Source organism: Sylvia atricapilla, chromosome 3 (genome assembly GCF_009819655.1).
Source record: "Sylvia atricapilla isolate bSylAtr1 chromosome 3, bSylAtr1.pri, whole genome shotgun sequence".
Taxonomy (NCBI): Eukaryota; Metazoa; Chordata; class Aves; order Passeriformes; family Sylviidae; genus Sylvia; species Sylvia atricapilla.
The window spans coordinates 41,753,769-41,780,810 of NC_089142.1; the positions used below are offsets into that span (position 1 = coordinate 41,753,769).

Below are 27,042 nucleotides of genomic sequence, written 5' to 3' on the forward strand. Positions count from 1 at the left end.
TTCTTTTCAATTTTTAAATTCACTTCTCTCTCAAAAGAAATAGAGACCTCCTTATTCTTTCCCAGGAGCTGGGGATATATTCTAATCAAAATTCTTAATTAAAACCCACGTATATCAATACACACAACCCTTTGGCTAGAACTTGCATTCCCCCAAGCAGCATTAGGATATTACAAAAAACAGTCCATTTCCCCATAATTCATATCTAGAAAACTCCGGTCAGAAATGTCCACTTCCTCTATTCCATCTTCAAAATAGTCTTTCTCAGTTCTTTTACTCACTTTTTCTCAATGCTCTCTCTCTCTCTACGTTTCAAATGTCTTCCACGGAGGAGGAAAAAGAGTTAAAGTCTTTGCTTAGAGTTTTTCTTCTTCAGCAGGCTCAAGGCCACAGATGACGGTCAGGAGAGAGCAAGGGAGAGCACAGGCTCAAGAACATTGATAGACGAAATCTTCTCCACCCCTGGTCAGACTTCAAGTGATTTAAACTCAGATCAGCTTCCTGGGGCTCTGGAGGAAAAAGTTCTTAAAAGCCTCTCCTCCTTTGGACCAGCGGCTCTGGCAGCCAAGGCCCAGAGCACGGCCACCGTGGTCCTGGCGCAGGGCCAGACTCTGGTCTGCAGTCCTCCTCCTCCTCCTCTCCCCATCGGAGGGGACATAGGGGACATGGCCAGCCTCATCCACTGTCCCACAGGCAGGCCTGGCCCTAGGGGGACGACCCCGACCCCGACCCACGAGGTGATGTTACCTTCTCGATGACCGGAAAAGGAAAGAGCCTGAGTCGCCTGAAAAGTTCGGATTTAAGGCTGTGTTTCCAGAGACATAGAAACACTCCCATTTGTCAGCCAACCTGTCAATCACAATCCATTCCAAACCGCCCCACAGAGAAAAAATTAAAAACCATGGTAGATTGTCATCAGTTATAATCAAAAATCTAGCAGAGATGAAAAAGTTGTTTTAAGATGGGTCATGAGAGCACTTATTAATGCTGCTTTCCTGGAATTTACCTGTCTCCTGTGTTAGTAGTGTGTGCTGTTTGTCTCCAGTCAAGATTTGCCTCCCAGTTTCAATGGGGAAAAACTACCAGACACAGCATGAAAAAAACTTGATGAGATTTAGAAATTTATTAAATTGAAATAACAAGTTTAATAATGAATGAGAGTGTGAAAACCCCATCATATCACTATCTTAAAATAATTCTATCAAATAACAAGATATTGGGAGAAAAAAAGAATCTTCAGTAATAATATTTTAATTTTTATATTTTGGACAGTATTGGTTTAGTGCTATGTATATACAAAAGTGCAGATTGAGACACCTGCTAAATTTTTATTCATCAACTGTCAGGTAAGTATCCTCATAATATCATTTAATTCTGATTGGCAGCTGTTAGGTGTTCACCTCATCTTGTTTCTTCCCTTAGAAAATTGCTCACTCTCAGCTTATTATCTCTCCATACTCTCTGTATCTTTGTACTACTAAGGCAGTCTGGCAATGCATGACAGAAGGAAGCTGGAAAATTGCTAGCCTGCAGAGAATGTCTTCACTCAATCTTTCTTGCTCTTATTCAAAGTATGGGATGAAGTTGCAATCACAAATACTACTACCAGAAGTGTTTGACCTATCATTCACCACTGATATGTCATTAGATAAAGTTTTTCTCTCCCTAAATGAATTGTGAACATTTGATTTGTTTTCAATACATGAGCTTTGTTTTCCCATTTTTGTTAGCTCATTTATTTTGATTATGCACCATATCTGTGCTTGGCCCTGCATGGCAGACAAATTAGAATAGCTTTTAGAGGCTTTTTGACAGTTGCCTGTATTTAGAATTGCAAGTGTATTTTTTATACTTTTCTACTTCACTCTCTCCTCCTATCCTTTCTGTCCCTCTCAGCCCCCAGTCAGCTTCTGATAAACACTTTGTCAGCAGTAATAAAAGGGTTATTGCTTGATAGCTGTAAGGAGAAGTTACAGGAAAATCCTCGGGATGCCCTGCACAATGGTCCCATACAAGATCTGATGCAACAGGTGGGGCTACATGTCTCATAGTGTTCTTTAGAGAGAAGTTAGTATTAAAATGCAACAGAAATTAAGCTTTTAAGGAGGTTACTTTGTTTTAAAGTCTGTTTGTCACAGAATAAGGTTAAGGTTAAGGCTAAGTCCTCAGAGGTGGAAATTCTCTTAAATCTGTTTTTCCTAAAAGAAAAAAGGTTATTATTTTGTAATAACAAAATTATTGTAAGTGTATCACTGTTTGCAGGTTGCATAATGATAAAAAAAAATCCTATCAAAGGTTTATCAAATTATTTTTCAAGATTCAAGCCATGCAATAACAGAAAACTTGCAGTGACAAACCCCCTTGCTTGAATGGCTCTCTACAATTAATTTCTTTTCACTGCATTAAATTCACGGTAAAAGCAATGAAAATTGAAATCTTATTAAACTGCTATATTTGATCTTTATTTCCTGTATAAATCTTAGAGACTGAGTAAGATGTGAGAAGAGTCAATAAAAAAAAAAAAATGCATACATTATGCTCTTGATTTATGCCCCTCTGACTTTTTGGATGTTTGTAATTAATCTTCTGCTGGGAATCATATTTTCCTTGATATGTTACTTTTTGCTAGTGCAGAAAGGTATAGTAGGAACAAGATCATGCAACTAGATTCTCTGGGCTCATGTAAGAGTAGACAAAAATATAATTGAAATATGATGTTAATTGAAAAAAATCAAGTGTTTTGAAAATTATCATAATAATCAAAATGAATTGGGTGTCTTCTATTCTTCCTGAAGAATATTAGTGCAAGACCTCTAAGACTTTTTAGTCATATGTTGTCCATACAAGGTTCCAAACAATTGTCTGTCCCCTTTAAATATTAGGAGAATTAGTTACTATGACAAAGCAATATATGTTTGGTTTCTGTTTGTTCTTCTCACTACATGTTAATACCTGCTTATCTACTGGCTGGATTTAGCATAGCACAGCAGCCTTCTTCACAGAGACCCCTGTTATATTAATTTCAGTAGGCAGAAATTCATAATGACATAAATACATCTTGTATGTTTTAGTATGTGTCTAAAATTCTCTTCTAAACATACCAGAAAATGCAGTCAACTTTAGTGCAGTAGTTACCTATGAAAATACCTAAATGTCTAAATGCTCCTGCATGTATTATATATTCAAGCACTGAATACCTTGGGCTCCTGTGCTTTCTACACACTCTTACCTCTGTGCTCACATCATCTTCAAGTGACAGAAGTGTTGCCCTACTATGCTTTAAAACTTTGAATATAAAAAAGATATGTAAGAAATTCTCATGGAAGTGTACCGTTTAATAGTCAAAAAGTCGATTATTTACTTTTGCCTTTGATTTTCTTTTGTGTTCCTACAGCAACAGGGAGTTCTTCTCCTCCATGTTTACTTTGAACAAGTATAGCTGAAAGTTTAAAATGTATCTAAACAATAATAGCAAAGCAAAATGGCCTTATCCAAAACCAACTGAGAGCATAAAACTTATCAAATAGACCTCTGTTAAAGAATAATGTTTAACAAAAATCTGAAATACTCTTTGGTATTGGCAGTGAAGAGATAAGTTTTGCTTTTTTTTTTTTTTTTTTTTTTTTCTAATGAAATTAATATGACCTTCCAGAAAAATTTTTAAAGTAATGCTGCACCATTTGTTCTGAATTGTTCTGAACGAATTTTCATTCTTCCATGATCCGTGCCCATATTATTATCTATACTCCTTTATTGGCCTTCACCATGGCATAACTCCATAACCTAGTAGGGGTTCAGGTAGTCAGGCAGCCAGATTCCAGCAGTTTGAAGTACACAGATGTAATAGTCATGTCTTGCCATGTCTCTTTAAAGGAATTAATTTGGTTTCATGGAACAAAGTTCACCTTATTGTTTGGAATAAATATCCTGGAATGATGCAACATGTACATTCGGCCTAAGGTGGCTAAACTACATTCTGGGCTGTTTTCTTTGAGAACATGAAAAAGAGAATCACTCTTATTGTTTAAGTACTAAGTCTAGGCAAACCCACAGGTGTCACTTGCTTTTCTTTCACAACTTACATTTTTCAGTAGTTTATAGTTCATAGAGCTTACCTGAGTAAGCATTGACAAATAGCAGATATGAGTTGGTTCATATCATTGTTTGCAACAACATTTGGTGTTAAAATCAGCAGTCTCTGAAAGATTTGGATTTCAGAGCTAATTTCTTCTCTTTTTCCTTTCCTTCTGTTCTTTCCTCTGTATTCTGCTAAATGCATCAGAAAAATTTACTGTCACTCTTGAAAACTCAAACTTTTAAATGATATCAAACACTAATTTTTCAAGTTGTTTTCAGTTTCATCAGCTTGCATGCACACATTAGGTTCATGTGCACAGCACAAATGTACACAAATCCACCTTAATAATTTTTAATCATTTGAATCTTCTCTGCATCTTATTTTCAGAATTTTGTCAAATCTGTTTTGGCTCAAAGGTGCTTGTATTTACATGATAATCTAGCTGTTGCTCTCTGTCTTTTTTTACTACTTTTGGGAAAAACAATTTTGCTGTAATGTCGAAAGTATTGGGGTTGAATTAGATATTGGCCCACAACGAGCAAACTTTATTTCAGTCAAATCATGAAGGAAAATCTAATGCGGTCTTTGGAAGGGTATATTTTTAAATAAAGAATCATTAACAACAATATTTGCAATCTAAGGGAATATTTATTTGATAAATTCATAGCTCAGATTAAATATATTTTCTCAATTTACCTCATATATCAACTATACGATTAATTTGATCTCTTGTACTTATAGCAGTATCAGATAACCTAAGCACAGTGTATGTGTACATTTATGCTTATACAGTCTATATAAATCAGATGTGCACCTACATGCGCATCCAATTTACTTATAAAGTCATATAATTTTGTTCCAAATACTCCTCTGGTAGACAATTTTATATTCTTTGTCAATGTTTTTCAGGCCAATGTGAATATACTACTGACAGCACTAATATGCAGTAATATTTTAAATACTATTATTTTGCTATGTTTTTTCATTGAATGCAATTTCCATGTTCTTTCTTTCAATCTTCTATTCTTTTAATAATTTATTTTCCTCTGTCTATTTGATTGTCTTCAGTGTCATAGTTGAAACCCTGATTGTACCCTTATTTATAGATTCCAGCCACAGAGGTAGTTACCTTGGAAACTGTTTAAAGTCAACCCTCTTGAATATTTGTTCTATCAAATCACTGAATTTCCTTTCCTGTTTCATCTTTTGCTCCACAAAGCTTGGTATTGCTAAGCAGACTTGTCCAGCTTATTTCTAACTATAACTCTCTTTCTTAGTGACTCAAGGGCACACTGTACAGTAGGTGTCTTCTCATTTTTGAGTAGTCATGAAATGTTTATCATATATACTTTTCTGCTAGCAGCTGCTACAGAAAAAAAAGCTGTACAGCAATAATAGGTCTAATGGAAAAAATTTCTTCAGAGACCAGAAATAGTTACTGCTTTCCTTTCCCATACACTCCTCTTTTCTGGGATGTTGGAAAAAAAAGTGAGAATGGTGAAGAAAGTTATTTACTTAATAACAATTATTATTTTGAGAACGAAAGAGTAGTATAAATTGAGTCATTTGACAACTCTCAGGATCAGAATTCTCATAGTACAGGTGCAAGGTTGTAGCTTCTCATCGTCATGTGGTCTTGAATGAAATAGCTCAACTGAAATTATTAGTGTCTCAAGATTAATGTCTTGATGTCTCTCTGCTTTTCCGTCATATTTGACCTGTCTCAAAAATCCTGACAAAAATAGCGATGCTTATATTTTATACTGAGAGTGGTAGGCAATTGGGAAGATGTTTATGAACACAGATAAACAAAAAGAATTACTTTTTTTTGGAGTAAGGCTCAAATTGAATATGCAAATGAGAACTTTACCTGTGTAACCTTACTTTTATAACCAAATGAAATTTATAGCATTCTATAAATATTTATACATTATTTATAAGCAATGAAATAGGCTCTTAAATTTCATCAAGAACATGAGAAATATCTTCTTTATATTAATACAAGTAAATTGGTCCTGAGTGCTTGCTGGTCTGGAAGATCAAGATTATTGGAAGATTATTGGCTCTCCATTTCCACCACTTACCTCAGCACGTTAAATTAGGATAAAGAAAAAATTTAACTTCTCTTCCTTGAAGAACAAATTGTGCTATGTCAGTATTTTTTCCAGAATAGATTGCATCTTGATCTTTTCAGAAGACCTATAGCTTTCTAACCATAGGTCATGTATTTGAAAGGATAATGAGGAATTTACTTCTAAAGAGTTTTCAAAGGAGATAGTTCCAACCCTGCCAGATGACCTTTCTCTTGGAGAACATTGTGGATGTATAAGGAGATACTAATTTCTGCATGCCTTAAGGAAGTGAGTGGAAACATAAATGGACAAGAAGCAATTTTGCTAGTACAATATAGCAGACAGAATATATTTGAAAATGTTTGAATGTAAGTGTCAATATCGTAGATATTCACTGGAATCAGTATCCATCAAATTCGAAGAATTATATTGCAAGGGTGCAATATCCTCTACTGAAAGTTTTTTATGCTCTTCAAGGTCCAAAATACCTAACTTTCTTTAACTCTTTCATAAAATATAGAAGGCTCTAGAGAAGCTGTAACATAGAAAGACTATTTGTTAAACCTAATTATCTAGTCTACTTAAATTCAGTGTTCCATCTAGGACCTGTGAGAAATATGTTGTAAAAATAAAGCCACACAGAAACATAGTATTTTTATGTATAAACACAAAAACACAGAGCAAGAGGTGTATCTATACCTGTGTATGAATATATATAGAATGATATGCTGTTCCAAATGGCTAAAGATTGGCTAAGTTAGGATTTGGGAGCTAGTAGGAGTGATGCAATGAAGGAAAGAATGCCATCATAAAGAAAAGTGTTTAATATCCAAATTCAGTGAATTTGTCTATGATTTTAGGCTCTATTTAAAACTATTTTTAGACTTTACTTCTTGTTAAATAAGAAGACGTAGTGATTATGAGAGTCAAGGACCTCTTTACATGAATGTTACAAGTGACTGTAAACCGGGGATGCTGACAGGGAGATATAAAGAAAGGGAAAATTATTATTTTCATTTAATGTCAATGACTTTCTGAAAATAAGTTATGTTTTAAAGATAGTAAGGCTTTATCCTGGATCATTAGAAAGGATTTTAGGGACTATGTATGACAATATCATATCACTTTAATTAAAGTGACAATATCATATCACTTTAATTAAAGTGACAATATCATGTCACTTAATCTGCTGGGTTTTTTTCCTGAAGAACTACTTTAGATCCCTAAACATGTTCCTCAAACTGGACTTCTGACAGAGGCAAAATTTAATTGTCATGGATAGACTATTTAGGAGAAAAGGCAAACCAAACAAAATATTCTGTTCAGGGAAACTGAAACACAACCCAAACAAAGCTTTGTAGCATTTATTTACCTATTTATTTAATTATTTAAATAAATAAATTTTGGCTCAAAAAACTGAGATCAAATTTATATTTTAATAAATTTAGCTACATTGCACTTTTCAAAACAAAAAAGCAAGCAAAAAATATCATTAAGACATCTTTAGAAGAGTAATATATTTTTCAGTGCAGGTTTTTTTTAACAGAAATGTTGACCAGATTGATTTTTCTCTAAGAAACTTTGAGAGTCCAAAAACTGCAGAAAAAATATCCATTAAGAACTATTTAAGCTGAAGGCTTCAGCTTGATAATTTAGAAGATGTTTTCCATTTGAAGGTGTTAACACTAAGGATGCTTCAGAAAAAATGTGGTAGGGGATTCTTTAATAAAAACCACCTTCCAAATCTATATGAACTTAGGCAGATGGACACTACTGCTTCAGCATAGTCCTTCTTTGACTGTTGGGATAATAACATAAGTTGTTATGTTGCTTAGAACAGCAACATAAGTATCAGCAACATTAGTATCAGCTAGTTCAAGGTCAGATTGGAGAGATCTTCGAGCAACCTGATCTAGTGGAAGAGGCCCCTACCCAGGGCAGGAAGGTTGGACTAGATATTCTTAGATGGTCCCTTCCAACCTAAACCCTTCCATGGATCAATATAAAGTTTTTATCAATCCATTATAAAGTTTGAAGCAATTTGCACTATGGAGTCATGAATTTTGGGCTAGTCATATAGCTTAGTTGTAGACCTGGCAGTGTTATGATCATGGCTGAACTGGATATATCTTAGAAGATACATATTTATCAACCTAAATGATTCTATAATTCTCTGATTCTATGACATAATTTGCTCATACTAATGATATTCTTTAATGTGTGAATCTTTTTAATGAATTCCTGAAACATTTAGTGTAATATAGAAATATACTGAATGCCATTAGTCAGGTGGGGTAAGCATATTCCAAAATGACTAGTAGAAATTTTACCTTTGAGTGTTATCTCAGTATAGAGTTCATAATATTTATGTTTGAGTGTTCACAAAAAAATATATCTTTTATTTCTCACTGATGTTTGTGACCATTGTTTGGACTTCATTGCAAACTAGTCAGCTGAGTCTGGGGTTCTGTTAAGGATCTCTGACCTAGGTGTAAGTTTTTCATATTCCACAACTGGAAAATAAAATTTCCCACCATATACAACTCATCAAGGATTTAGAATACTTATGGAAATTTCATTTTTGAGTGTCTACACAAACTTTACATATTGAGTGCATTATATACAATGTCTGAAGTATGTAACATGCATTCCATTTTTTGAACTGCAGTTTCAAAGGGAAAATATTTTTGGAAATGTCTGGAAGTTTAATTTTCTCTTGGAAAATCAAGATCCTGGGAAATTAGAATAACAAGTATAAATTAATTTATTTAGAAACTATTAAAAGGACAATAGCTTTAGTTTCAGTATCTGATGGATTATTAGAATCAGGAGAAATAAATAAAAAATTAAGTATATTGCACAATATCTTGCACAATGCTTAGGCAGGATTTTTGAAAAGCAAGATGGTTTCAGTGAACTGGTATATTTTATATCCATTGATGTTTTTGCTTTGCTAGTTTTATTATCTTTCCAGGCATTGCAGATTTGTTCTAATGGATGATAAAAGTGAAGAAGTAGGCTGACTTATAACCTGTAAATTGGTCTAGGAGAGCTGGGTAGACAGTAAGAAATAGCTTCATCATTGTCTTCAAGGAGTTCAAAAAGTTGATCCCAAAGACAAGTAAATGTATGTATGAGCTTGTATTAGTTCCTTCTCCATAATTTGAAATTTCTAGTAAATGGGCTGCCCTGCAATCAAGAAGAAAAGGTACTGCACTGCGACTATGGTATTTGGTATTGCTTAGATAAAGCCTGTTTAAAGGGGGAGAAAATAAGATTGCCTTAAGCCTCTTGTCAGCTTCCAGTCTGAAGTAAATTCATACATAACAAAAAAGACTCAAAGGAAATAAGAAAATTGAAAGTGGAAAAATAAGCTGGTCAAAGCAAACGTTTAACATATCTCTTCTCTAGGCATTAATCATACTATACAGGGGTGAGGGTCAAAAGAGTTGAGACGAACAAGGAGCATTTTGGTGCAGGCAAATGGAAAAAAGCCAGCTAAGCTAGTGATCTAAAACAGATTGAAATTTTTAAAGTGAAGCATAAAGGTCACAAAATCGGGTTCAGATTGATAAGGCACAGTGGGAAAGTTTTAATGAATTCTCAGTAAATGTTTTTAAGACAAGCACTCCAGACTTGAATGTTGAGATAACAATGGGGGTTTTTGTCTTATCAATTGAAAGAGAGCTAAGAAAAATTCTAATGAATGATCAAACGAAATTATGAAAACTTGGTTTTGAACAAAGGAAGTGAGATAAGACTGATTTTTCTAACTACTACAGAAAAATAAAAAGGTTTTTAATTATTTACTTTTACTCATGTTTTGGGGGCAGCAGGGATGCTGTTTTGTCTTTTCAAATGTTAGCAATCTAATATCTATTAGCAGCAGAGGAGGTGGAATTAAAATAAGAAGTAGAGTCTAAATCCAAGTTCTTGTACCTAGCAAAGAAATTGGTGGAGCAATAGAGGGAAATGGAGATAAGTGTCATTTTGTACGTGAAGATGACAAAAGATAAAAAAGATGGGAAGAGGAGGGGCTGAGGTAATTTGGCTTGTTAAGCCTGGAAAAGGGGAGACTGACGGGAGACCTCATTGCAGCTTACAGCTTCCTCATGAAGGGAAGTTGAGAGGTAGGCACTGATCTCTTTGGTCACCAGTGACAGAACCAAAAGGAATGACCTGAAGTTGTGTGAGAGGAGGTTAGGTTGGATATTAGGTAAATCTTCTTCACCCAGTGGGTGGTTGGGCACTGGAAGTGGTTTCCCAGGGGAGTGGTCACAGCATCAAGCCTGACAGAGTTCAAGAAATATTTGGACAATGCTCTTATGCACATGGTGTGACTCTTGCGACAATCTTGAGCAAGACCAGGAGCTGAACTTCAATGATCTTTGTGGTCTCTTCCAAAGCAACATATTCTATGATTTATTAATCTTCAGTGTAGCAGAAATCCACTCTGACTACAAAAATTATGATAAGTAGTATAAAGAGACCCTTACAGGCTGAGTACCTTTACTTAGATTTTAAAAGGGATATCAAGACGAGGAGGAGATTTCAACACCACAACAACACCAGGATGAGTTTTGCTAGTGTATCATTGGTTAAAGGTATCTCTCTTCAAGTGGAGAGTGAATAGGACTAAAATCTGGTTCAGCTGGCAGGCTCAAAGGGTTGTTATAAGGAGCTTGAAGTCCCACTGGAGACCATTTATAGATGGTGATGCTCTCATGGGTGTATCAGGTCCCATACAGATCCTCTTATGATCTGGATGGTAATATCTCAGCAAGTTTATGGATGATACAAAACTGAGAGGAGTAGTTGACAGTCCAGATGGTTGTGCTGCCTTTTAGAGGAACCTCAATAGGCTGGTGAAATGGGTAAGAAGGAACCTCATGTAGGTTAAAAAAAGAAAATGCCGAGTCCCTGGTGAATTAAAGTATCCATCATTAGAAGAGAGGCTGAGAGCGCAGGGTTTGTTTAGTCTGGAACAAAGAAAAGTTGTGTGTGGGGAATGTAGACATATTTATAAATATGTGATAGGAGGGTGTAAATAAGATGGAGCCAGTCTTTACTTGGTGGTTTCCAATGAAAGAAGATAAGGTAGCGGGCAAAAATTGAAATATGAACATTTACATTTAAACAATTTACTGTGAGGGTCAAGTAGTGGAGCATGTAAAAACACAGCAAGAGATAAAGTTAGCTATAGAATATATTTGCTATACAGAATAGAAAAATACAATCCTAGCATTATGGCAAATACTGTCATGATCTGAATAGAAACGTGGCCTAATTGACAGATGCTATCACATCTGTCATGATGAATATGAATATACTTTTCCCAGAGATCTTCAGTAAGTTGTCACTTTCCAAAAAGGTTCAATGCAACTTTGTCATATAAACATAAACCAGAATCAAATTATAAGATTATCCATACAAATTAATAAGATTAAAATACCTGTCCCCTTGAGAAATGACATTAATTACTCTGTGTTGATACACAATACTGAAGTTAGTTATTGCTAAGATGAAACCATAAAAGTTGATTTGGGTCTTATGACAAGTTAAAAATTGTTTGTGGAGCCATACACCTTAAAGCAGGCCATGAATGTTTCCTTACTAATTTACTTGTTGACAGCAAATGTCTTTCACCTATCTGCAGCTATTTACTTTAAAATGAACTAAGTGTATCTGTCCAACTGCTGATCCAGGTGCTCGTTGGAAAAACCTTTCATGTTAATTAGCACATTTTAAGCAAATTCAGGAGATGATTGATATTCAAAATAAATATGAAACTATTTCCTTACTTGCCCAAGCAATTTCCTCCACTTTGTCATATTTGAAATTGTACTGTCACTGCTTTGGTTGCATTTTTTCTCAGCATGTGCAGGGAAATCATGTGCAGTGTTGCTAAAAGACGTTTTCCAACACAATGGCTTTCAAACTCATAGGTGATCTCTTTAACCCTATCTGTGAGTAGCGAAGGGGTCAGCCAGAGAGTCATGCAAATAACATAGCCATGATAACAGATTGACAGTGGCATCAGTTATGTGCTAAAATGCAATCACAAACACAATCAAGGCAACTGTTATTTTTGTCAGACTATGTGGGAACAAGATGTAGTGGGATAAGTAACATGGTGTACAATGCAAAATGAATTCAATGAGTTTTCTGTGCTTTCACTCTATTTTTGTTTTCATTGTCGTTATTTTGAGTTTCCTATAATGCGTGTGAACAACAAAGCATTAAGTCAGTCACCAGGAATGTTACTAGCTTTTTAAATTGAAATTTAATACATATTTACTCATTGTTTATTAGAGGTTTCTAAAATGGTTGCTCATAAACTAGTTTCCATAAAATTCCCCAGAATGGAATTTTCTCAAATATTTCAATTAAAACCAAATAAGGAACTAAGTCAAACCCTGTAGTCCCAGTTGTTATTATTGGAAACTGCTCAGCAAAATAATTTGGTAGCACCCTGAAAAGGCTGGCTTGTTTTTGTAAGCAGATTAGCAAAGATAATAATATAAATTTAGCTAAATTCAACTTAATGGATTCTCAAACTACATCAGAAATTGAGTTTCCCATTTGTTGTTTACTAGATGAATAACAGAATTACTTTTCTGTTTAACTGATCAATTTACTGACAGTTTGACAGGGGAAACAGAATGACACACAGCTAAACCCAGTGATTCCATGAAGGAAATGTTTAGAACCCTTGGCAGCTGGATAATCGTAGAATTATTGCTTAATTTGGGCTAGAAGAACATTAAAGATCACCTAGTTCCAGGTCCCTTGTGATTGTCAACAGTAAATTTTCTAGGAGTTATCACATACCAGCTCACACAATATTTTTCTGATGGCACGTAGATTTGCACTAGACCATATCAGTATATTTCAAATATCTGTTCTTTCCCTTGACTTTTTTCAGAACTTGGATATCAAAGGCCACAGAGTAACTATTTCAAGCCATATTTGAAATGCTTCATTACTGATAAAAAATTCTGCTCTGTTCCCAAAATGCACAGATTATAAAGTGTAATTGCTTTTACCATGTGCAACAATAAATACATCAATATTGAATAATATTTTAGTCAGTATTAAAAAATCTTTTACTATAACAATCAGTAGAAATTTTTAGTTAGAAAGATTAAAATGTCACTAATGTATCTCTGCATACACGTCACATGATGTGGTCTTGCTGAGTAACAGAGAAAATGTTTAAGGCAGCTGAGGAATTATCTATAAAAAATATTTTTCTCCCAAAAATAAAAGAAATTACATGTTTAAATTTTGATTCTTATTATTGTCATAATTGTTCTCTCAACTGAAATCAATATGAAATATTGATCTCCCCTATTGTTTCCATCATTCTGTTTTCTTTTTTCTTAATACACTATTATCTAAAATTTTTGAAACATTTTTGAAAGTTTAGTTTAGTTTATCACTGAAATTTCACATTATTGTTCACTTAAGGAAAAAAAACCAAAGTAAAGATTGAGGGGAGGTCATCCCAGCCCAGCTACTTATTTCCTTATTTTGACTGATATAACTCAATGTTACTGTCATTTTAACTCTGATTTTCATTACTGAAGATAATGTTTAATAAGACTATAGTTGGACCTGTTTACTTCATGAAGTGCACAGAGAAAATGCTGAAGATGGGAAGAAGTAAGATGTGACAGTGCTTTTCATCTTGATCTTTCCAAGAATTCAGGGCAACTAATGTGAACAGAATATCTATAATGTTAAGGCTGCAATTTTGAGGCTATTCCATATGACAGACATTTCCTGGTGCAAACATGGGAGAGCACTTCACTGTTGCCACAGGAAAAAGTGTCTGTTCCTACAGCTGATGTTAAATATGTTCAAATTAAAATGGCTTTTGCAATTTAAAGTTCAATCTAACTTAAAGAATACAGAGGAGCCAGGGTTCTACTGAAGCTGCAAACTATGTATTTAAAGTCTAATTTTGGGCAGCACAAGTTTCTTCCATTTGTATAGGGTAGTGGAAATACAGTGTATGAACTTTTCACTGATTTTACTTTTGATTTTCTTCTACATAAATATATGAAATAGGGGAATTTGGATTCACATCACATGTGTGAGAAGATCACACATGAGAGTGCTACTTTAAATTATAGATTTTTCCCCCAAGACTGGTTCTGCACAGTTCAGTTATATATTAAGGCGTTTGTATGAGCAATAATTAAGTAATTGGCACAGGATTAACTGGGAAAATCTTAGAATAATCTATGACTGAGTGTTGGTGTATTATTTAACATTAACATGACTAATTTAAATCACTGGGTGGTCAAACAAGCTGGTGATTTGTTTTCACATTTTCCTTAATTGAAAATTTTCAGTTACTTTATTGCTGCTAATTTTTAGCAATTCTTCTGAAAAGAGTTCAAATAAGCCAGTTAATAATGCTGGAAAGTCAATTCTTTCCTTCTGTTCTTCCATATACTTGTTCTGCCATATACTTGTTCTGCCTGTCCCAATTATAAATAAAGCAGAGCCTTTGCAGAACTTAGTCTTCAAAAGCTATACTATATCCCTTTCTCTGCTGAACTACATCTATGCTGTCCGGACTCACTACAGATGTCCAAATTGCAGGATGCAAATAAACGCATTGCATTTTACTCTAACTTTTGACATGTTTTATGGTTTTGTCAGCACTGCAATTTTCTCCATCAACTTCTGGTACGTTGGGTAAGGGCTCTATATATCAGTACTAAAAAGTACTCAACACTACCTCTTATAACAGCTATTGTCTGTGTTTTCTGTATGTATCATTGCCTTAAAACATGTAAATTCATATAGCTGTGTAGATGAAATCTTCATGATGTATTCATCAGGAACTAGTCTGGCTGAAAAGTTCCTTTGTCTTTTACTGTAACTTTTAATTTTGGATATTTTAGATTTTTAAAATATTTAAACTTTTTTTAGTTCTTTTTATTATTGGAAGGAAGCAGCTCCTTAAGGGAGCTGCTTATCTTTTCAAGTAAGTTGTTTAGGAAACTAAAGGTTTTTAAAGATAAAACTGCTAGAATTATTCCAAGATCTGACAGATTTTTTAACAAAAAATTCTTCTGATCAGTATCCCACCACTCTTCTACACCTTTGATAAAAAGCACATATGACATCAATCCTGTTTGCCTGAATTAACTCTAATTTTCTAGTCACCAAGGTCAGAAAAGTACAGAGAAAGACTCAGCTGTTAGCACATATGGTCCAATGTGGTTGGTAATTTACTTTGTGTAATAGAAAAAGTACAGTATGCTAAACCCAAATCCCACTGCAAAATACCTCGGTGGTTTATGCTAATGTATAGACGGCAATTTTTTTTAATGTGAGCTATTTTGTGAAGAAATATTGAAAATAATTTGCTATTTTGGATGTAAAGAGGGGTTTTTTTATGTCTGTCAACAGAACCGATAATTGAACTTATTGGGAGAAAAAACCCAACAATCTGTCCGTGCAATGAGGCTCATTTTGATGACTTACCATTACAAGCAATAGTTAATGCTACTTCTGCTGCTTGACTGGTACCATTAGGAAATAAATGACAGTGGAAATTCCATTAAGTTTTTGAAACGTGTGGAGACAATAAAACAGTATTTTAAACTATGAATTATGGGGTTTTTTTGGGGGAAAAAAATGACCAATAATAACTAATGGACTTTCTGTCTCTTCTGCTCATTCAAAGAGATCTTTAACCAAAGGAAGGCAGAGTTTGGCTTTTAATGCTACCAAATAAGTTTATATCAAATCTCAACAGCAACAGTACTTTGGGAGTAGCACATAATAATTCTGCTTTGAATATTGCAGAAACATCTCTCATACAGCTATAGAGGCTGTAAGAATACGTTTTTTAAAATTGTGCCTTTGTTACAAATTCTTGCTCTATTAGAGGTAATATTTAAAGTAATACTTGTGACCTTCATGCTTAGTTCCAGTGATAAAACTATGCAGTCAGTGCTTTTGGAAAATGAGATTGTTTTCAGATACAGCACAAATGACGTGTGGAGTTCTGTACGTGCAGTTTGTATCTCAGAACAGGCAAAGTGAGCAGAAGTAGGTTTATCTTTACAAACACCCAGAATATAGGATATGCTTTAGAAACAGACTAAGTTTGATTAAATTCCTGTTCCTATTTATAAAGGAAGAAACCTGCTGAAGTGTGAGATATATGACACTTGTCATCTTCCTCAATATTTTACAAGAAGAGCTCTTATGATGTTAGTTATTATTCAGTAGAGGACTATATATCATTTAGGTATAAAAGGCAAGAAAGTTTTCTGAAATCCATCAGTAATTTTGGAGCTATGAAATCTTTACCTATTTCCAGGTCAAAGCTGATAGCAAAAAATTATTTCAGTAGCATTAGTGTTTGGGTTTTTTAACCACAAGTTACTTGAAATATTTAACATTTGTTCAAAAATCTTTGGGTTTTAAAACAAAAAGTCAGCACAATCAGGGCAAGAGTGAAAATGTCTTTCTCTGAGTACTGCATCTTTTATTTTTTGTAGCTCTATTCTTGGCAGAAACACCTTTCCTCTTTTCATTTGTGCTCTATGGACCATAAAAACTGCCGTTATGGAGGAGAGAACACTGTATGCATTACTTTTATTGTTTTTATGCTGACACAACAAAATCTAAATTGTCTGGTTCACTTAGGGATTTTCAGGCCTCAGCGGTTCTGAAAAAAATAGGGGGAAAAGAAAGAAAAAAAAAGTAGAAAAATAATACTCTGAGGTCAGAGGGTTATAGTGAATGAGACCAGGATGAAAAAAGAAAATGTCTTTTTCATTTTTCTGTGATGACTGAGAAGAAGCTAGTCTAATAGTCCTAGGACACAATAAAGAAAATATTGTGTTAAAGAGGTTTGTATTTAAAACTACTTCCTAAACTGTTAAAAAAATCAGATGATACTCAGAAGCCCACTTGAATTGAGTTTATCTGTTGGGTGATAGAGGACAGATAAGCTGATTTAAGTCTGGGTTGTGCATGGCATTGTATTATCCTGTGGAGGCATAAGGTGCAGATATGCAATTAAGACCAAATTGCGTTTTACACATAACATGCTTAGCTATGTCAAAATCAGTAATTATAATGCTTTAGCTGCCTCAAAAACAGCACTTAGTTTTGGAGTGTAGAATTAGCTAAGACATATGAGAAACTAGAAATTGGTTTTGGTCATTAAAACAAATTTAAATGTACTATTTTAAACAAAGTATCTTCAACAACATGTGTAGTGATTTGTGAAAGCTAAAAATTGTGTAAAGCTAAAAAATTAATAAAAAGTGTCATATTTTATTCTGATTCTGGATTTTATAATTATTTCTTTATATTAATTATATCCTTACAGAATCATTGTTGTCCACTCCAGAAACATTGAGTTGTTTGGAGAAAACAGTACCTGTTCCAAAAAATTGGGTTTCATATTAACAACTGGGAGAGGTGGATCAGCGTACACAGATATACATTACAGAAACAATTAAGTATATTAATATACACAATAGATAAAACACATCCAAAGTCATTGATAGGTATTTGAACAGTAGCAATTAGCCTTTACAAATTTTCATTTGGTGAGACTATAGGCAGGTGAACAGTGTTTCTGTACAATTTATTTTCATTTATTCTGCTGTTCTAATTCTTCCAGATAGCCTTATCTTTGAGTTTTACTGAATTAATAGTACTTCATGAGAGTAACAGGATTCCTAAAACATTCTTTACCTTAGGCTGTTTGTTCTGTCAGTTTTAAGCCTATGACACTATAATTTGAAATATATTCCATTAATTAACTTTGTTGATCTCTCTATTTATGGTACTAATCCTCTGTGGCCTAAAATACTGGAGACATATCCCAAATGTTTTAAAGCATCTACAAGCAGTAAGAGGAATGACTATAATAATTGTTTCACCTAAATTTAACATCTAGTCTTCTTATGTTTAGAAAAAATCTTGAGATACATTAGTGCTTTTGTCATTATTAAAACACCAAAAATATATTTTCTAGTTTATTTCACAGATATGTAGATTTAGGTCAGATGTCAAAATGAAATGTCAAACTTGCAAAAAAGAATAAGGAATGAATAAAATAACTTGCTATATGAACAGTTTAGTTTGGATTCTTATACTCATGTTCAGGATTTCCAAAGGGTCGTGTATGAAACAATTGGGATGATTCGACTTGAGTTTCAGAGGATTGAATGCAAAAATAGGACAGGAAAAACACACTCAGGATAATGATGCGCATACCTCTATCTTGATACATGAACCACATAAATTCACAAGGCTTTTGGGGTTTGTTTCATTTTTTTCTACTTGCTTGGTTGTTGGGTTATTTTTGTTTTGGTTTGGTTTTTTTCCAAAACAAGAAATTATATACTTTGTTTTGTTTTCTTGAAATTGCTCAAAAATTTGAAGAATCTCCAGAAAATCATTAATTACTGTACATAAGTTCATACTGATAAAGACTCAAAGAAATCAAAGAAAACTCAGTTGGAAGGAATCTCTAGAGGTCCTTTACTCTTGTTAGAGGACATCTGCTTTTCTAATTGAAACCCTGATGCGAGATTAACTTATTCAGGGTACATGGTGCTAGATTAATTTATTCAGAGTTACATTAAGGTGTATCGAATATTTCCAGTGGGCTGATTCTACAACTTCTCTGAGCTACATGTTCCAATACTTAGGTTTTTTCATGGTGAAATTTTTTTTCCTTATATACTCAGAGAATTTCCAATTGGCAGTCCTAGATATTGCCTCTTATGCTGTCACCACACATCCTAATGAAGACAGTACCTTCAGCTTCTCTCTAACATTCTCTTTAGGTAATGGAAGAAGGTGTTTATAATCTCTGTAGAAACAACATAATTTTATACAAATCTTTCTTTATAAGTTAATATCTCCAATCTTCTGATCACTTCGGTGAGCACTGTCTAATTTTAACATGTCTTTGAACTCAGAGAATGAAAACTGGCCGCAGTGCTCTTGATGTGGCTTGACAAGTGCCAAGTACTGTAGAATAATCCATTTCCTTGTTCTGGGCTTGGCCATAGTTTGCTGATATTTCCGGCAGTCTGCTGCAGAGATGGGCTACTTATGTTCTGCTAGCTGCCCTCTTGGGACCATAAGTCATTTTTACCAAGATCACTCCCACCAGCTAATTTCCAGCCAGTATGGGTGCTTGGTATTGCTTTTTCCCAGCACAGACTTTGAATTAATTTTTCTTAAATCTTGTGTGTTTCCTGTTATATTAATTTCCAAGCCTTTTGTTACCTGTCTGCACAATAGCTCTTTCTTTCAGTATTTCTACCTCTCCTCTCTGTTTTGTGTCATCCACAAGCTTGATGAGGGTGCTGTCAGTACCATTTTCTCAACTGCTTGTTGAGATACTGAGTAGCATCAGGTCAAGGACTGACTCTTGAGGTAGTCAAATCTTGACAAGATGCTAATCTGGCTTGAGATGTTAACTACCATTTTCTTTGCCATTTCTCCACTTGTAGCTGCTCCATCTGTCCAGTCCTTATCCTTCCAGGTTGTCATCAAAGATGTTTTGAAAGACCATGTTGGACATCTTAATATGGCTCATACAGATTCTGTTTTTTGAAATCTCTTTGCATAGGTCATTCTTTTTGTCAGTGCAAATGTGTAAGTGATGAGCTTGGTGAAGTCATTCAGAAGTGACATTTTGTAGTTCGTCCATTACATAAAGTCAGAATGAATGGGCATTGTTCCTTTGGCATTAAAAAAATCCATGGATCAACTTTAAGAAAAGTGATTTGTGTTCAATAATCATGTAATGTTCAGGAAAACAAAAGTCACAAAGCTGTTATACTCGGTGCCAGAAATAGAAAATACTATGGTAGGATTGGGAGTCTGTGGAGTTTTTTCCTCACATAATGATTGTGATAATTAATTCTCATGAGGTGGAGAGTGCTTTCATAAAATATATCAGAACTGGATTGCTGACTTTTTAATTTTTTTTCTTGAAATTTAATCTTAATTACCTTCAATCATTCCTTAGTTACTACAGACTCTTTTGAGTTTAAGTATTGCATGGGTGAAAGCAAAGCTAAAACATTTTCTGTGGCACCTAAATGCTATTAGAAGCCAGGAAAGAATTTGCAAGCTATCATTAAAATAAAAATCCCCATTAATGGAGCTGTAATTTTTCTTTTGTAGAAATGTCAGAATTAGCCTGGCACATTTTTCCTGTGCATTTATCCACTCTTTACTTGTATCATGAGATCTGCTTCCATGTAGTTTGATCCTTGTTTATTCTGTCATATTTTCAACATTCTGATATTTTTCTAACCTTGTGGTCCAGAGTCCCACTGCTCAGATATTTCTTTCCAAGCCAGTGCTCCAGGATGGAGCAGTAAGTAGCACATTACTGACAATGACTCATTCTGTTTCCAGACTCATATTTATACACAGCATTAGACTATGACTAACTTAGAGCCTTTGCCATGGTTCTGTTTGTGGTCCCTGACAAACACAGTTATCTTCCAACAATGTATAATTCATGAATGCTGAGTATGGCAGTGACAGTATCTTCTGAATGTCATTATGAGAGCTATCATTTTATGCATCAAGTTTGGTGTTGATAGGAGTTGGTAGATTTGCTTTTTCATTTCCAGCTTTCCTATTAGTTCGTTCCCCTTTTTCTTCCAGTGAAATTCAAGGCATAGGCAGCTTTCTTATTACTCTACATTGTCTTTAGTATTCCTGAGGGAACACAAGCATGAGAAATCATGTCACCACAAGTTATCTTATACAAATATCACTTCTGGTTGAGTTCAATTTAGGTTGGATTTCCTGACAGTGATTTCCAGTTAGATGAAACAATATGGTGAACTAACCCAGATAAAATAATACACTTCATTGATGGAGTGTATAGGTTGATTACCCAGATTGATTTGCACACAGTGAAAGAAGGTGGAAACATAATGTAAATTGCAGCATCTGCTTCTAAGAGTATGAATGATACAGTCATAACCACAGGAAGCATGCTGGAGTGTCATTATCTTTAATTTAATATCAAATAGGCTTTAGCTGCTTTTCACTGTTCTGACTTCTTGATTTTCATCAATGAGTCTGCTGAGTGTTTTGGCAAACACAAGACAACTATTTGTGGTTATATTTTCCTAAATCAAATGAAGAAGGTTTTTTAAATTTAAGATTGAAAAAAAATCTCTTGTACATTCAAAAACAACAACAAAAACTAACACAGGGTTCAAAAGTAGAATGGCATTATTCCCTGGCATAATTTCAGGTTTTAGGGGTGGAAGAAAGTAGTGCAAAAGCATTCACTTTTTGTGCACTTTTTGTTACCTTTGTCAACTTTATAGCAGTGAGCCATGTGCACTAGTACTCTAGGTTTTGCGTTCTCTTCCCTTCTTCATTAATTATGTGTAGACTGTTTAAATGTTTTAGTTTTATTTTAATTGTTCCAGTAAATGAAATGTCCTGTGCAGTAGCTTTCTTTGATTTTTGTTGATGACCTTTTTTCTTTTCTTTTCAATAGTAGTAATGGCTTCAACCCAGTTGATTAAATCAGCCATCATAATATGAACACTCTGTCTTTTAAAGGATACTGTATTTTTTTTCACATGTTCTAGTGATTGAGTAGAAAGCAACCGTTCACCTTGCTAATATTTTTTTAATCCTGAAGTTTATTTTTTCTCAACAAAAATAGAAAAATACATGTGTATTACAGTTTCTTCTTTATTTTTTTTGGTTGTCTCTCATTTGGCTTTTTCTTCCCCCCACCCCTCCAACATTGTCAGCCATGTGCATCTAACCATTTACTAAAATTGTTTTCTCTGCCAAAGTTTTATATTTCTCAGATTATTTATAATAGCTAATATATTTACTGGGGTAAAGATTGTATAATAAATGAACTAAATAAGGGTTCTTGCTAAAATTTTACAAATATTGAAAAACATTTATTTCCACCCTGTTTGTGTAACACATTAACTTACATTCCTACAGAGCTGGTATGTATTGCTTGAAGTATATTATGCTACAATACAATACTAAATGCTTGCAAGAGTTATTTGATTTTAAAAAACCAAATACTATGCGGAGAGACCCTATCTGTTTGGTCATCTCTGTTCTACGTGTCTACAGAATATTCTGAAGAAAAATACTTTCCTCTTTCATTGTTACTAAAATCTTTTGCAATCAGGCCCAGATTGTGTTCAGTATAATAACAATATGCATAGTGCAGAGCCCTGAAAGTCTTTAGTTTCATTAGGATTGACACTAAACTTAGTTCAAATGCTTGATTTCCTAAATCCCCTGGCATAGTGAAAGAATTTTTGGATTGTATCTCAGAAGGGGGACAAAGTAACCTCTTTTTTCTAAATAAAGGTTCTTTTCATTCCACATACACTACTAATTCTGTTTTGGGTCAGAATTTTTGGCTGTCAATCATCTGAACTTCTGAAATGTTTGTAGTGTCAATATTTGTTTAGTATTTCTTCCAGAGCTGATGGCAGAAATATGTTTAAGGCTGACATGAAAAGAGGAAAGAGACCTTAAAAAGTCTGATAATACTAGTGTTTACATGGTATTTCTACATTTTATTTACTAGGCAAAATTTAATGTTACAGAACATTTTCTGATACATCTCAGATTGTAGTGTTATTAAACAGATGGGACAAATGCGGTATAAAATGTTCACTATTTCAAATAACTTCAATTTATCCAGTCATTATGATCTCTTAAGCACCGTGCTTTAGAAAAAATAAGAGGAGATAATTACCTTCTTTTTAAACCAACTCATGTGAAAAAAAGATGAAGCATCTCCTCTGTAGTTGCCCAGCATCAATTTCTTCCAAACTACTGACTCCTTTGTCCCAAATAACTGAATCCCTTCCTACCACAACAGTTCCTTGTATTCTGGAAATATTAAAACAGAAAACGCATAATAATTTTTGCAACTTCCAGTAGTCCATTTCCGTAGGGCAAGCTATCCTTATTATGACCAATGACTAATATTATCTCTTAGCTAAAATCTTTCTCCAAGTTTTTTTGTCATGTACAATAGATTAAATGTTTTCTGCCCTCTCCTTCACAACAGTTTTCTCCACACACTGCCATCTGTAAGTGTTTTGATTACTTCAGATTGCCATGCAATGCATGAGGTGTTCAAAACTGTTCAGCTGAGTGATTGAAATAACAGCAAAATTTGACTTGTGCCAGAATCCACAGATTCTCCTACCAAAACTCAACAACATAGTTGATTATCTTTGCTACAGTGAAATACTTAATAGTTTTCCACCTGAAGTACTTTTAGGCCTTCCTCCTGCATAAAAGCATAAAAAAAATAAAAACAGATCAACAACAGAACTTTCACATTTGACAATCTGTCCAGTTGTTTATTTTTACATGGAGAAGATGAGAAGTACAGATAGGATAAAAGGCACAGGCATCCTTAGAAAATTGCCTTGGTAAAACCTGATGTAGTAAAATCTGAGAGGAGAGCAACGTGCAAATTGAGAGTTTGCTTTCACTCGTATAAGCATATTATTCTTATTCATATTGCATTTAATATTTGTCTTTCAGAAATCTAAAATCTCCACTTATGACAAGATGTGGGCCTTCATGAGCAGCAGGAGGCAGTCAGTACTTGTCAAAAGTAATGAAGAAGGTATCCAAAGGGTGCTTACCTCTGATTACGCATTTCTAATGGAGTCGACAACCATTGAGTTTGTCACACAGAGGAACTGTAACCTAACACAGATTGGAGGCCTGATAGATTCCAAAGGTTACGGCGTTGGAACTCCCATGGGTAGGTGCTATGTCAGCCACTTGCTCTCTGTTCATTAATCTTAGTTGCTGCAGCAGCATAGGAAATGTCCCATACAGTGCTCTTTCTCTACATTGCTAGATTTACCTTTATTTTCTTTTTCCCAACCAGGCACAATACATATTTTTTCAAAGTTTATGGATTTTATTGTATTTTCCAAACAGAAAACAGTTGTTACTTTATAAATAGTTGGATATTTTCATATGGTAAATTTGTTTTACATGATGCCTTCCACATGTTCAACAACAACAAAAACAACAAAAGTACTTTTCACAGTACTTTATTTTATTAAAAAAAAAAAAATAAAGATGTTGATCTCTGTGTTTAGAGAATGAAGTCCTAGCAGTGGAAGGCTTGCATTAGCAATTGGGGCTAATTCTTTTAAAGTGAGAGGGCTAATTGCTGAGATTGCTAAAAGAGCAGGACAGATTCCATGCCATGCCACAGACAAAACAACGACTGACATAGCCTTGTGGAATATGGATTTGCATACTGGCTTGGCAATTCCAATCCTTTAAGTACTTTCCAGGTCAGCTGCTTTTTACTGAGTACAAAACTTCAGTTGTGAGATTAAAAGCTCCCTACAGGAGTTAGCTTGTCTGTAGCTTGGCTCTTGGAATCCACAAAATGGGATTCAACAAGAAATGAGTACCCACTGAGTGCAGTGATTTTTTCAATAACATGAGGTGAAGATATGGCTTTAAATTTCATAGTAGATGGGAATAAAAATGGTGTGAAACAAAGACTGTGAGTACCGCACAATGATTTAAGTTAATATTGTAAGGTTGTTCTGCTTACAGACCTATTTCTCGGGCAAATATTTATTTAAACTTAATTTTGAACAATAATTCATCATTTTGTGATTGATGTGGATATGCTTTTATTTTTTCTCAGGTAGGTCTTGTGTTTGGTACCATTTTTATCTATGTTAATAACGTATGTTAAATCATTGTGCTGGGAAAGTTTTGTCCAGTACTATAAATTGAGGACATGGAAAGGAATTTTAATAAATAAAGTTTACTGGAATATTTTGGGTAAAGAGGTACCTAGTTTTATCAAATACATATTTGACTATATATTGGATATATTTACTGCTACTTCAATTATATCTTTGAAATTTTCATTATTTCAGTAATTTGCCATGTAATGGACACCTGCTGAAGAAGTTATGATTGCGTTCATTCTCTCATTGAACACTTAGTTGTTAGGAATCTAGTTTTGATTCATACAATTTTTCCCACCCTATTCTATTGGGCTTTTTTATTACTGAATATATTCTATAGATGTGCAAGTGACAGAATGGACTGGACTTCGGTCCTGCTGGTCTTTTTGGCATCTTGTATTTTCTTATTTATAAACCTTTTTGTTATTTTGAGGGTAAAACTCACCTTACATTTAGGTTTAGTACGGAAAAATCAAATCCCAGGGACAGTTTATAATCTTAGAATGATCTGCGTGCAAATTTGTGAAGTGTCTGAGGCATGCCCCAGAAATTTAAGTGAATGTTGAAATGCCAAGCTGATAGGAATCAGAGAGAACAAAACACTCTAGAAAATGTTCTGTTTATCTGTAAGTCAGAGCAGCATCATAAACACCAGAGAAAGCAGCTTTGAAAGAACGATAAATCCTGGAACAGATTTCTGGGGTTTAAGTTTAGCAGAAGAAATGCTGAATGTAAAGAGGCAAGGAAGTCGAGTAAACTGTCTGTTGGTCTTTGTTCCCTACTTTCTATGGAGACAGTAGGCACTATTTCTTCACTAACCTTGAGTCATATCAGAGATATTATTCAGTTCTTATTCATCTGCAAGATTCCAAGTAGCAACAAATTATCTGTGTCAAGAGGAATACTAGTGTCATACAAGGGGATATGAGAGCTGATAGTTGTCTTGAATCAAGATGAAGGAAATAGAGGACATACCTGCAGGAATCAGTGGTTACCAAAGAAGATAAAATAAGAGTTGAAACAGTGTTAAACTTAACAAAAGAAGTTGAAGAAAGATCTGAAAAAAAGATGACAGCTTCACAAGGGGAAATAGAACAGAATATAAAATAGGATGTAAAGTAAAATTTTTCACTAAAGAAATTAAGGTAGAACAAAACAGCATCTGAGGCCTTCCCAGAACAGCTAGAAATAAGAGATTAATCCAATATTTTGGCAGTATCTGTAAAATGCTGTTGAGAGAGATGACATTTATAATGGGTTTATGTCCTGTTTATTAGGTGCACAGTCTCAGAGGAAAGGGATTGTGCAGCCTCTGCTAGAATGATGCATAGTTTGCACATACATTTGAAAGGAATCCTTATGAAGAATCATTTCCATGGTGCCTGTCAGAATAATTTTGATAAATATTTTGCTTTATTGAAGCTAAAAAGTATTGCAGAGCAGTGGATAATGCAAAATATTCTCATGCATTATAGCTAATCTCATTTCTAAGGAAAAAATAATTCAGCAGACTTTAAAAGAACTTATGACATGGTTATATCTATAGAAGTAGATTACATTGTTATTTAATGACTACGAAAGAAGTGTATAGACATGCAACTGAGTAATATCTTTTTAGAGTTAATAATCCTATGAGTAACTTGTCAAGTGCTTGGAAAACTGCAGGGTAATGGCTTCATATACAAAGTATATATTACTGCTTTTGCCTATTTGAGAAGCAACTTGTCTCCAAGAACAGTACAGAATTACTTGCATTTATAGAATCATAGAATATGCTGTGTTGGATGGGACCTATCAGGATAATTGTGTTTAATTCACAACCCTGAACAGGACACTAAAAATCACACCATGTGCCTAAGAGTATTGTCCAAATACTTGAACTCAGGCTTGATGCTGTGACCACTTCCTGGAAGGGAAGAGGAGCCTGTTCCAGTGCCCAACCCACCCTCTGGGTAAAGAACCATTTCCTTCCATCAAACCTAAACATCCTCTCACTCAGCTTCATGTTGCTTCTGGTCTTGTCGTTGGTTACCACAGTAAAGAAATCAGGACATGCCCTATCTCTTCCCCTCATGAGGAGTTGTAACTGCAATGGTGTCTCCCCTCAGTCTTCTCCAGGCTG

The 27,042-nt window shown here is 34.4% G+C and overlaps 1 protein-coding gene across 1 annotated transcript in view; it reads left to right on the forward strand.

Annotated features, from left to right (window-relative positions):
• GRIK2 (glutamate ionotropic receptor kainate type subunit 2) overlaps window positions 1-27,042 on the forward strand; it is a 361,868-nt gene that overhangs the window by 302,204 nt on the left and 32,622 nt on the right. The window contains exon 15 of the mRNA XM_066315185.1: window positions 23,734-23,959. Coding sequence (XP_066171282.1) covers window positions 23,734-23,959 — 226 coding nt within the window. The remainder of the gene's footprint in view (window positions 1-23,733; window positions 23,960-27,042) is intronic.